A 10,435-nucleotide genomic window follows, 5' to 3' on the forward strand; every position below is an offset into this window, starting at 1 on the left:
CGACCGGTTAGGCTTTGTGGCTGTCCGCTCTCACCGTCCTCAAGGCAAAAAGGCTTTTTCATTATTCAGTAAGGGAAGATGAAAACCTACAAAATACGTCATTAGAATGATGTGTTTTTGTCTAGTCTTTATTGCAGGTGTCGTGGCTCCATAAGCACTCCAGTACAGAGAGAAAACAGAGACCACAAGTCAAAAACAGGCCTACTGGTGACCTCGGCACATTATCTGCTACTGAGTGCAGGAATCAAGCATATTTCTGCAATACAATATACATGCGTATAGAATCCATTAAATGCATAATAAAAAGATCATAAAAAATATTATGGAACCCCTGTTCACCACCACACCTCCTGAGGCAAATAGGTGTTGGCCTCCTTCAGTATTGGATTTTTCCATTGGCTACCATGCCTAGAACATCCTCACTGAAGTCATTGTACCTCAAGCTGAAAGTGAAACCATTCTCAGATTAGAAGAAGTGTCATTTTCTCGATAACTTCTAGTTAAAATTACCAATAGGTTTAAATAAACCATCCGCACTTTAAGTCCTGCATGACGTCGCTGTCCTGCATGACTTGAACGAGCGCCGGCACAGAGACATCCGTCAGGGAGTTGTTTCTCATCTCCAGGCTCTTCAGAGTCTTGGTGGCTCTTATAGCAGCACACAGGTCAACGACGCAGGCATCCGTCAAACCAGTCATTTCAACACTGCAATACAGAGGTAATGGTTTTTAGAAGAAAAATAACAAATGCTTTGTAATGTCATCTTTCTCTGTCAACTCACTCCAGCTCCTCCAACAAGCAATTTGGGTGCGCAACAGCCTCCCAAAGATATTTGGCCCCTTGGTCTCCCACGTCATTGATACCCACACTCAGGGATCTAAGCGTCCCGTTTATCCCTTGTGCTATCCTAGGCACTTTACCATTGGGAGTTGGGTCATCTAGACCCACTAGACAGTGCTCTGAACCTTTTTTCTTCAATGATTTGTGATCTTCACTGGTGTCCATGGATTACATGAAATCTTTCCACCTTTATCCACCTTTGTCATGGTAGGGAGAACACGTCAATGTAAGGGTGGGGTCATCTAAGATAGCACAAGGGTTATTAGGAGTGACGCTAGCTCCTTGAGGACGGACTGAGATAACCCGCATCGTTTCAGACTGTTGGGTGAAGCAGAGTGTTGGTTAACGCACACGTAAATGAATCAGAATTACTTTCAAAAAGCAATGGAAAACTACAGTACTGCTGCTCAGGCTGGGTTCAAAAAGGTCAAATCTCCCAAAATACAACACAGATTCATTCAGTTCATTAATAAATGTTTCTTTTCAAGGCAATGAATTGTATCTTTAAGCATAAACTCCTTTCAGGTTGGTTTTAAATGTTGTAGTTTCCATTAAAGAATATCCCACTTTTGTACACTTTAAACCAAGACTTACATAGATTTTTTTCCACAACCAAAAAGAATTGGCCTTTTAAGGGAGTAAAAAAATGAGTTGCTATATTAAATTAAGTTAAATAATAAACATTGGTAGTTAAAATCATTCCTAGTTAAGAGTTAGGGACCCACAAGAGTTTTTCAATCGGGCATCCGGGTTGGTGTAAGCCTTGGCAGAGTAGCAGCGCCCCCTCCTGGCCCAAATCATTCACCGACAGATCCAGCTCCAACAGCGAGAAGTGCTCTGACTCCAGGGCTTCTTTCAAGTAAGAGCAGCATGTGCCTGTTAGCTCATTATCAAACAGTCTGTAAATAAAAATCACATCAGGACAGATGTCAGGAACATCCTTCACAGCAGGATCTTGTGAAACAAAAAATAAAAGGCACAGAGTGGAATTTTGTCACCTTAGAAAAGACTTACATGAGGCTGTGCATCTTACAAAGCGAGTGCTGCAGAGATTTAGACAAAGCTTTCACTCCACTGTCTCCAATCTTGTTGTTTGTGAGGTTCAGTTTTCTCAGCTGGGATTGACCGGAGCATAGAGCTTCTGCAAAAGCCTCCATGGATGCGGCAGTCAAGTTGCACATCTCCATGCTTTAAAAAAAAGAAGCTATTTTACTTGCGTCTAATGTATTCACTCAAAAATATTCAGGCGTTTTTTACATACTCAATCTCTTGTAGTCTGCAGCGAGGACAGTATAGTGCTTTGCACAGTTTTCTGAGGCCATCATCTCCGATCTGATTATACCTGATCACCAGCGTGCACAGCTGAGAGGTCTGATAGGTCAGCAGAGAAACCAGGTCTTCACAGCAGCCTTCTGTCAGGTTGCAGGCATGAAGGCTAAAAGCAAAACATGAACACAACCATGCATACATATTCACACACTGATTGCAGCTCCACTACCACGCAAGGCAATAGATAACCTGTCACCAACAAAAGCAATGTGGGGTGTCTTGCCCAAAGACACTTGGATGGGTGGGCAGAAACGCTTTAAGATCATTCTTCTTACCTGAGCTTCTGGAGCTTGCTGTTTTGGAGTGATGTGCTAAGAATGTTAAGCATTTCATCACTGAAGTGGGAATTGGACAGACTCAGCTCGCTGACGACTCCACTGCTGAGAGCTGAGGCCAAGTGAAGGATGGCTCCTGTGCTAAAGGTGCAGTGTGAAAAGCTAGGGTGGAAAGAACATTTTTCATATCATACTAACCATCAAAGGAATTATTGAAGTTTAAAAAGTGTTTTTTTTTTTAATTAATCAGGCTTACGTCAGAATGTGTGAGAGACTCATGGTTGGAGCCAGGACTTTTGCCATCTTTGTGAAAATGTTTGTGCTGGACAAACTGAAAGTCGGTATTGTATGGAGAGACATGGCAACGTAGTTCAGAGCCACGCCGTCCAAGAGACTCAGGTTTTCATGGTAAACAACGTCTTGTGCTGAAGGGGTGATGATTTCCTTAACCAAAGCTTCATTCTGTACTTGGTGTAGCAGATGAAAACATCTATAATGTTTGGCTTTCTCATATCCCCTCAGTGCCTCTGTTGAGCTGCTTTTCAACCAGTACCTGAAATCCTTGATCTGATCAGGGTTTGCTTTTCCCAGCAGGGTCTCCAGTGGTCTACATTGGACTTCCTCTGAGAGCCCAGACAAGAAGAAATCTAGAAACTTTGCCCTCTTTTGGTGTTTTTTCAGCAAATGTTCTACACCTTCATCTGTTGACTCGCTCAAGAAGAAGGCTAAAGCCAAGAGGAACTCCTGCATCAGTTGGGATTGGAAGGAGAAGGTGCATTTATCCGACCCCAGGTCCCCGTCTACGATCAGGAAAGCATCAACTGAAGTAAGAAGCTGTGGACAGCCAATGGATTTTATTGACTCCTTGGTGTTTGAGTGTTGGTCAAGCAAGCAAAGGGAGGCCATCCTGCCGAGGGCCAACACAAGCGCTCTGACGCTGGCTTCATTCAAACACAGCGTCTTCATCAGGTGGACCAGAATGTCTACAAACATCTGAGATAAAGTCTCTGGAAGTTTAGCACCCGAATCCAGGAGGAGCTGGTAAATTGAACAAACTGTCCAACAAAACCTTGGAGAAGAACAGAAGTCGTAAAATTCTAATGTCCTTTCCATGTGGAGTAAGGCTTTGTCAGCATTGGCATCCTTAAAGAAATTTTTAAAGTAGATCTCTCTCTGTGGTTTTGAAAAACCCAGCACTTCTATGCGAGTACCACTCAGATATTCAAAGTTGCCTGTTGGCCTGGTGGCCACAATGAAGGCAGCTCCTCTGAGCATGGACCTGTGAAGCAGGCTGGCCACCAAACAGGAGACAGAGGCCTCCTGGTTTGGGTCAGAGCAAAGGGCATGGATGGAGGGATCTAGACTGTGCCTGTACTGATCAAGACTGTCAAGTACAAACAAAACCTCCTCAGACCTCTTTGGTACCACGGCCGCAGAACCAGCAGTGAATGAAGGGTGACTGCTTTGCAACAGAGCCTTTAGAGAAAGTGTACCTTCAAAGGAATTGAACTCTCTCAAGTTGAAGTGGAAAACAAATGAAAAACTTTGAAGACGCTTGTCTTGGGCCCAGTCCACAGCAAGCTTTTGCAAGGCGGTGCTTTTACCTGATCCTTCTGGCCCGATGAGTACGACGCTTCTGATCTCATCGAGCAGAGCAGCCTCCACGGCACAATCAACAGTGTTGTCACCCTGGACTGCCCCGGCGAGTAGTGGTATGTACTTATTGCCCCTAATTACTATACAGTGATAGGACTCTCTCCACCAAGTAATGCAGATGTCTCCTTTGTCCGCAGCATTTGAGTCAGCACAGCAGCTTTGTCCATGCTTCGAATCACTGAGAAGCACAGTTACAAGAAATGAAAACAATCTTTTCCTAACAAAACCACACTGTAAGATCAACTATTTTTGTGATCTGAGACCTGTACGGTACTTCAAATAGTTATTTTAAAAATACAAAGTTACCTTGACAGGATTGGTGATGGAAAACAGACAAAACTTGATGTAAAAAGTCTGGGTTTTTTTTTTAAAGTTCAACGTGGGGTTCCTGTGTAAACCGTGACTACAGGCCAAAGTATGCAAAAAACAGGAAGTGCAGTGGACAACTGAAACCCTGAATTAGGTCTTGCAGGAAAGGAGACCTTAGGGGCGGGGTTTCAAATCTTCCGATTTACATTAAATAATCAGCTATGGTCATAATGTCAGTACAAAGGCTATGTGTCAATAGGTTAGATTCAGACTTTAACACATTTAATACATTAAAACTTTCAACTTGATTTTCTAGATTTATCTGAAAAAATGTTCTTCATGTTTAAATGCAAACATAAATAATATGCTACAGTACAAGAACTGTTTTTTTTGTATGAAGGAAAAAAAATCAGGAAATGTTCAGTTTAAAATCAAATAAAATCAATCTTTATTGATATAAACAATGTTGCAAAAAGTGCCATACAATACAAAAAAAAAAATAGACAGTGACCCCCCCCCCCCTTATTTCTCCCACCCCCTGAACCCATAAAACATGAAGTAAATATTGGTTGAAAAGCCAATGAAGTATACGGGTGGCCCAGCTTGTGGCAGTTTCCAAGAGTGGATATAATGTTGACTTTTTTCGTCCTTTTCTCTATTCTTCTATCACCCTCTATGCATTGACAGTCACACACATCCAAATGGTTTAAATACGAGTTACTCTCAAAGCAAAGATGAATACCCGTTTAGCCTTAGCCAAAAGCAGTCTATTTGAGTGTACCACAGGTATACTTGGTCTATGGACTAAAAGTGAGGGAGCATTTAAAGTTGTTTTATTATATCCTGTAACAATCCAGCTAGCAGGTCACTTTAGCGGGGATACAAGAGCTAAGCCGCCTCAGTGGCTTCATCCGTGAGCTGTCCTTGTCCAATTCGAGGCACGACCCCGAACAGTGTCAGTTGGGAAGATGTAGACAAGGAAGTAATATCGCCTTTTCAGCATCAAAGTCCATTTATTCAAACACACCACAAACAGCCAAACAGCATGGAAGTCACTTATGTTCCCAGCCCTCTCACTCATGGTTTTCACCCAAGATTCCTCACTTCCCGTGAGTCTGAGGGGCTGAAGGCGGGGCTAACTCCTAGGTTGCTACACTGCCCCCACTAGGGTTAAGTGTCCCCACAACCCTCACATAGCTGAGAACCAAACAACACAGACAGTAAAACACACTGGCTGAAGACTCATGCTCACAATTCTGGGTTCCAACCACCACCGTGCAACAATCTTCCTCCCAGCTAGCTGGGTTCGCACACCTGTTACTGACACAGTTCCGTGCCAGTAGGTGCCCAGCCAGCAGAATCAAGCACTGTCCCCACAGCGGTGGCAATACTACCCTCAGGGTCCACGTCGCCTTGGTGGAGTAGACTCTCTCCAAGTGAAGAGCTGCACATCAGCAGCGAAGGTCCCCAGGTGTTCGTTGTCTCTATGGCGACGAAACTCTAGCTGCTGTCGGTTCCGTTCTGTCGAACCCTGCTCTCCAAAGCGTCGCTCTAATGCTGCTGTCAGTGCCGACAGGTCTCGCAGCTCTGCAGATGAGAGGTCCAGCAGTACCTGGAGTGTAGCGCCCTCCAACGCCAGGCCTGGGTGTGTAACAAGTCTCCTCGGGACTCCAGCCCTCATAGCCGGTCGCCAAGTTGACCTGAGCCAGGTGTGGTTCCAGTGGTGTTAAGCCATTGCATTGTGAAAGTTTGACTGGGCTGCGCACCGTCATCATCAGACTGCTCTGGACGGTTCATCACTGGCGTGGATACCTGCAGGGACTCGCAGGGACAGGCTGCAGATGATGGCGGGTGCTCGTACCATCAGGGAGATGATTTCGCCCTTACTGTCACAGTTGTCTCCATGATGGGAATTTGTTACTCCATCTCAGCCATCTCTTGTTCCATGTCGTCGCTCTTCATGGCATAGCAGAATTGGCTAAGGATCACACTTCTGACACAAATGTGTTAACCCAGCTGGAACATCACTATAGCAGAAACACGAGAGCCAAGCTGCCAATTAATTGGCTTCATTGGAGAGCTGTCCGTGCTCTTTACACCACATGACCCCAGCCAGTGTCAGAGAGGAAGAAGTAGTCAAGAAGCAAAATCTCCATTTCAGCATCACTGCCCATTTAATTGAATACACAACAAACAGCCAAACAGCATGGATGACACTTCCGCTCCCCAGCCCTCTCACTCATGGTTTTCACCCAAGATTCCCCACTTCCCACGAGTCTTAAGGGCTGAAGGCGGGGCTAACCCCCAGGTTGCTACAATACTATCTATACATTGTAAATCTAAAACTTATATTGGTCTACGAACGTATGCAGTTAGAATACTTCCTACACTACATGGCCGTGGTCTAAAATTCACCTGCTAAACTTATACTCAAGTATACTTTATAAAATATACCTCAGGTGTACTACTTTTTGCTAAGGGTATGAGTAAAGTATTTCCTTAGTTTTATTCAGGACAAAGCAAAATATAAATATTTGTTTAATGCTTCCTGTGTTAAATTAATTCCCATCATTATTTCAATAAAGATAATACCAACCAACAACTGGAGTTTGATGTTTTAGTGATATTAGTTTGGATGTCAGTGTTTTTCAAGAACCCATTAAAGAAGCATGCACTCTGGTGTACATGCTGATTCAGCATATCCCACAACAGGTGTGCATCAAAATCTCTCTGCAACACAAGTGATTAATTGGGCTTCAAAGTGGTCGCCATTAATTTCCCAGCAGTGCTGCTTTACAAAAGCTGTTATTAAAGGAAGAAGTAAATGTCTGTTGATCACAGATCTATATATATGAAAAAATGATTTCTGCTTCAGCTGTATGTTGTATCATGGGTCTCTATTATCTTGATTAGAAGGGCTCCCGACTTTGGTGATTGAACAGGGGTGACTGCTGTGAAAAGAACACAAAAGTCAAAGAAAACTCACAACTAAGCTTTGCAGCAAAGTTCACTGAGCTACCTGTGAAATACTCACCTCTGGCAACCCCTGCTCTGATGTTGAGAAAGGATGGATTTTGAATCCTGGGAATAAAGTAAGAAAAAGATTGTGTGAACACTGCTAAATGGTAGAGAAATTTACATTAGGCAGACTGCAGGGAGCAACGTTTTGACCGTCTAACTGCAACTTTATGAGAGTCAAAAAACGTAAACACTGGCATGCTAAAAGCAAACGTTTTTATCTTGTAAATAAAACTAGTAAACTGGTAATCATTTTCCTCCTGTTCAGTCATAAATGGTTATCAAGGACTTAAAATGAAAAAGTTTAAATTTGGGCAGATAGCTCAGTTGTTTGTGGAGGACTGGTACATGGGAAACCAGGGTTTGATTCCCAGAGGGCGCAATGAGATTCGTTCGATGTGGGTCCTTGGACAAGACACTTCATGCTACTGCCTTACTATGTAGCCAAGGGGACCCAAGTCTGGGTCTTCCTGTGCCGGTCCCCAGCCTGGATAAAACACACGGTTGTGTCAGGAAAGACTTCTGGTGTAAAAATCTCTGCCAAACCATATGTGCGAATCAGTGAGAGCTGATTTGCTGTGGCGACCCCTGAAGGAACATGCCCAGAGGTGAAGAACAACAAGACTAGTTAAGAATCCAGAGGCACATCTTACTTTTTCTCCTCTTCTTCCAGTAGTTTCATGTATGTGGATATCTCCATCTCCAGACCCATCTTGACATCCACGAGGCCCTGGTAATCTCTGATTTGGTTTGCCATGCTAAGCTTTGCGCCACGCAAAGCTTGCTCCAGATCCTTGATGTGGCTTTTGGCTTCCATCACAGCCTTGTCCCCTCTCTGTTCCACCTCAGCGAGCCATCTATTGCTGGAAGAGATCTGCACAGAAGTGAAAATAGAACTAAATCTGAGAATCTTTCTTTCTTTCTTTTGGACGTTTTTGTTCAGATTTAGTGAAACAAGTACTCATAGTTTTCTACCTGTGATGATACAGCTTGGATTTCCATCTCAATATGCCGGATGTTTTCTTTAAGTTCAGTTACTTTGTTTTTGTTGTCATGTAGCTCTGTGTCATTCCTGCTTGCTTCAGCTGCCATGTAATTTAACTGATGTAAGTTGAGACCAAAGAGAGAGACAAAGAGAAACCAACAATTAGGGCGTTTTCAAGACAAATTCTTGTGAAGACAGATGAGTGTTTGCCTTACACAAAGGAGAATATGTTTGACTCATTTTACTATGTCAAAAACCTCAAATATGCAGGAAGTGTAAAAAAGAGTATAGGTCTGTCACTGTAAAACAAACTGCTGCCTGTTTTGTGGACTTTGGCAGTTGTGCATGTTGGAGGAAACCCAAAAATGTTGCTGCAATACCCCTTGTGCTCTCCTATGACCCCAGCCTTACGTTGACGTGTTCTCCCTACCATGACAAAGGTGGATAAAGGTGGAGATGATTTCATGTAATCATGGACACCAGTAAAGATCACAAATCATTGAAGAATAAAAGGTTCAGCGCACTGTCTTGTGGGGTCTAGATGACCCAACTCCCAATGTTAAAGTGCCTAGGATAGCACAAGGGATAATGGAAAATCCCCACCATTCATTAAAGCCAGGCGTCATACCCCTGTTTCAAATATTCACCTTCGCCTTGTACCAGCTTTCCACTTCTTCACGACCATGAGCAACAAGGCTTTTATAATGAGCCTTAACTTCCGACATGATGTCATCCATGTTTAGCTTGCGACAGTTGTCCATCTCCACCACCACGGATGAGGGCGCCACTCTCTGCTGCTGCTCATGCAGCTCCTTTTAGAGGAACGACATGGAAGAAAGTGAAATTCAGAAGAAAATACTGTCACTTCATTTTTTTTATTCAGTTTTAAGAAAAGCAAATATTGGGGTTATTGTGTACCTCGTCATGGAGAGTCTTGAGGAATTCCTCTTCATTTTCTAATAAAGACAGCTTTTGATGAAGGTTTGCCGTTGACATAGTTGCAATATCCACTTCCTGTTGGCCAAACAGTTCCACAACTTCTGTCAAAGCTTTATCTGTTATGTTTTTATTTCCAAAATCATTCAGTTATAATAGAATAAAGACTCAACTTGCCCAATCAAACCAAATAGGGAGTTGTTATTTACCTGTTTCAACAGGACAAAGGCATTTTCTGCATCACTCCTCGTGTTGTACTCTTGCTCATATCTAAAACATCCCAAACATTTTGTTATCAATCCTAACATCTTTCATATGATCACTTTATTTGTTAAATTAGACTTTGAATCACCAAATTATTGTTTTTTTCTCTCACCTTTCCCTGTATTCTTCCACCTGGTGATGCAAAGCCTCCCTCTGCTCCTCGCAGTGTTTATTGGATGTCATCAGATCATCCAGCTTCCTTTCCAGGTGGGTGATGTACAGTTTCAGTTTGGACTCTATGTTGGAGTGAGAGTCAGTCTGCTCGTTCAACAGTTTCCATTTGGTTTGCAGCATTTTGTTCTGATGCTCTAGGGTTCTAACCTGAGCACAAGCAAAAAAGCAAAACCTTATTTAGAAATCATTATCTCTGAGCTACAGACATCAGATCAAAGATCAGTAAAGAAGCCTGTCAAAATTCACAGAGGTCACAAAAATGGTCCAACATCTCGTTTTGTTTTGGCTTCTTCTTACCTTATCAATGAATGAAATAAAGCGGTTGTTTTGAGTCCTGATCTGCTCTTTCTCTTGGGTGTAAGCAGATATAACACTGGGGTCGATCTCCAAGTTGAGCGATTCAAGGAGGTTTTGATCAGTGGCAACAACCATGGCTGGAGCTACAACACTGACAGGAGCGCTGGTTTTTGGTGAGATGTGGGATCCCATAGATTTACTACTGAATCCCTGAGAGTAAATGGGAGTTCCACGTGTGCTCCTGTGCCTTTTCCTCACACTCATGGCTGTTCCTGACTGGAGATCTCACTGCAGAAGAAGATGGAGAGTTCAGGTGCTGGAGGAGTTTTGTTGAGTGAGCTTGGTCCGTTTT

The 10,435-nt window shown here is 43.2% G+C and overlaps 2 protein-coding genes across 3 annotated transcripts; both read right to left on the reverse strand.

Annotated features, from left to right (window-relative positions):
• Positions 1 to 112: 112 nt before the first annotated feature.
• On the reverse strand, positions 113 to 4,547 carry si:ch73-233m11.2 (NACHT, LRR and PYD domains-containing protein 12). Its single transcript, XM_078950518.1, has 10 exons — positions 4,407 to 4,547; positions 2,701 to 4,278; positions 2,445 to 2,606; positions 2,102 to 2,275; positions 1,855 to 2,028; positions 1,566 to 1,739; positions 1,098 to 1,158; positions 782 to 888; positions 538 to 705; positions 113 to 443 (listed from the first exon to the last, which is right to left on the reverse strand). The coding sequence occupies exons 2-10, from the start codon at positions 3,717 to 3,719 to the stop codon at positions 377 to 379; spliced, it is 2,106 nt and encodes a 701-aa protein (XP_078806644.1). The 5' UTR covers positions 3,720 to 4,278; positions 4,407 to 4,547; the 3' UTR covers positions 113 to 376.
• Positions 4,548 to 6,560: 2,013 nt separating this feature from the next.
• LOC101166961 (keratin, type II cytoskeletal 8) lies at positions 6,561 to 10,435 on the reverse strand. 2 transcript variants are annotated; one of them, XM_011477239.4, is made up of 9 exons: positions 10,084 to 10,435; positions 9,725 to 9,933; positions 9,558 to 9,618; positions 9,331 to 9,426; positions 9,060 to 9,224; positions 8,403 to 8,528; positions 8,081 to 8,301; positions 7,444 to 7,490; positions 6,561 to 7,357 (listed from the first exon to the last, which is right to left on the reverse strand). In XM_011477239.4, the coding sequence occupies exons 1-9, from the start codon at positions 10,345 to 10,347 to the stop codon at positions 7,281 to 7,283; spliced, it is 1,266 nt and encodes a 421-aa protein (XP_011475541.1). In that variant the 5' UTR covers positions 10,348 to 10,435; the 3' UTR covers positions 6,561 to 7,280. The 2 variants fall into 2 exon arrangements, with proteins under 2 accessions (XP_011475541.1, XP_023812450.1); XM_023956682.2 differs by having other exon boundaries at positions 6,561 to 7,360; positions 10,084 to 10,434.

The sequence above is a fragment of the Oryzias latipes genome, chromosome 7, assembly GCF_053564925.1.
Source record: "Oryzias latipes strain Hd-rR chromosome 7, Olatipes_Hd-rR_3.1".
Lineage (NCBI taxonomy): Eukaryota > Metazoa > Chordata > Actinopteri > Beloniformes > Adrianichthyidae > Oryzias > Oryzias latipes.

Bases quoted from the DNA above. Each gene is read 5' to 3' on its own strand.
- si:ch73-233m11.2 (XM_078950518.1), bottom strand. From the start codon at position 3,719: ATGCTCAGAGGAGCTGCCTTCATTGTGGCCACCAGGCCAACAGGCAAC. The intron at 1,740-1,854 runs GTAAGTCTTTTC...TTTTATTTACAG, and splicing joins TGTAAGATGCACAGCCTCAT to ACTGTTTGATAATGAGCTAA. The intron at 1,159-1,565 runs GTGGGTCCCTAA...TTCACCCAACAG, and splicing joins TGCCCGATTGAAAAACTCTT to TCTGAAACGATGCGGGTTAT.
- LOC101166961 (XM_023956682.2), bottom strand. From the start codon at position 10,347: ATGAGTGTGAGGAAAAGGCACAGGAGCACACGTGGAACTCCCATTTAC. The intron at 9,225-9,330 runs GTACACAATAAC...TTCCTCTAAAAG, and splicing joins TCAAGACTCTCCATGACGAG to GAGCTGCATGAGCAGCAGCA. The intron at 8,302-8,402 runs GTAGAAAACTAT...ACTTCTGTGCAG, and splicing joins TCCAAGCTGTATCATCACAG to ATCTCTTCCAGCAATAGATG.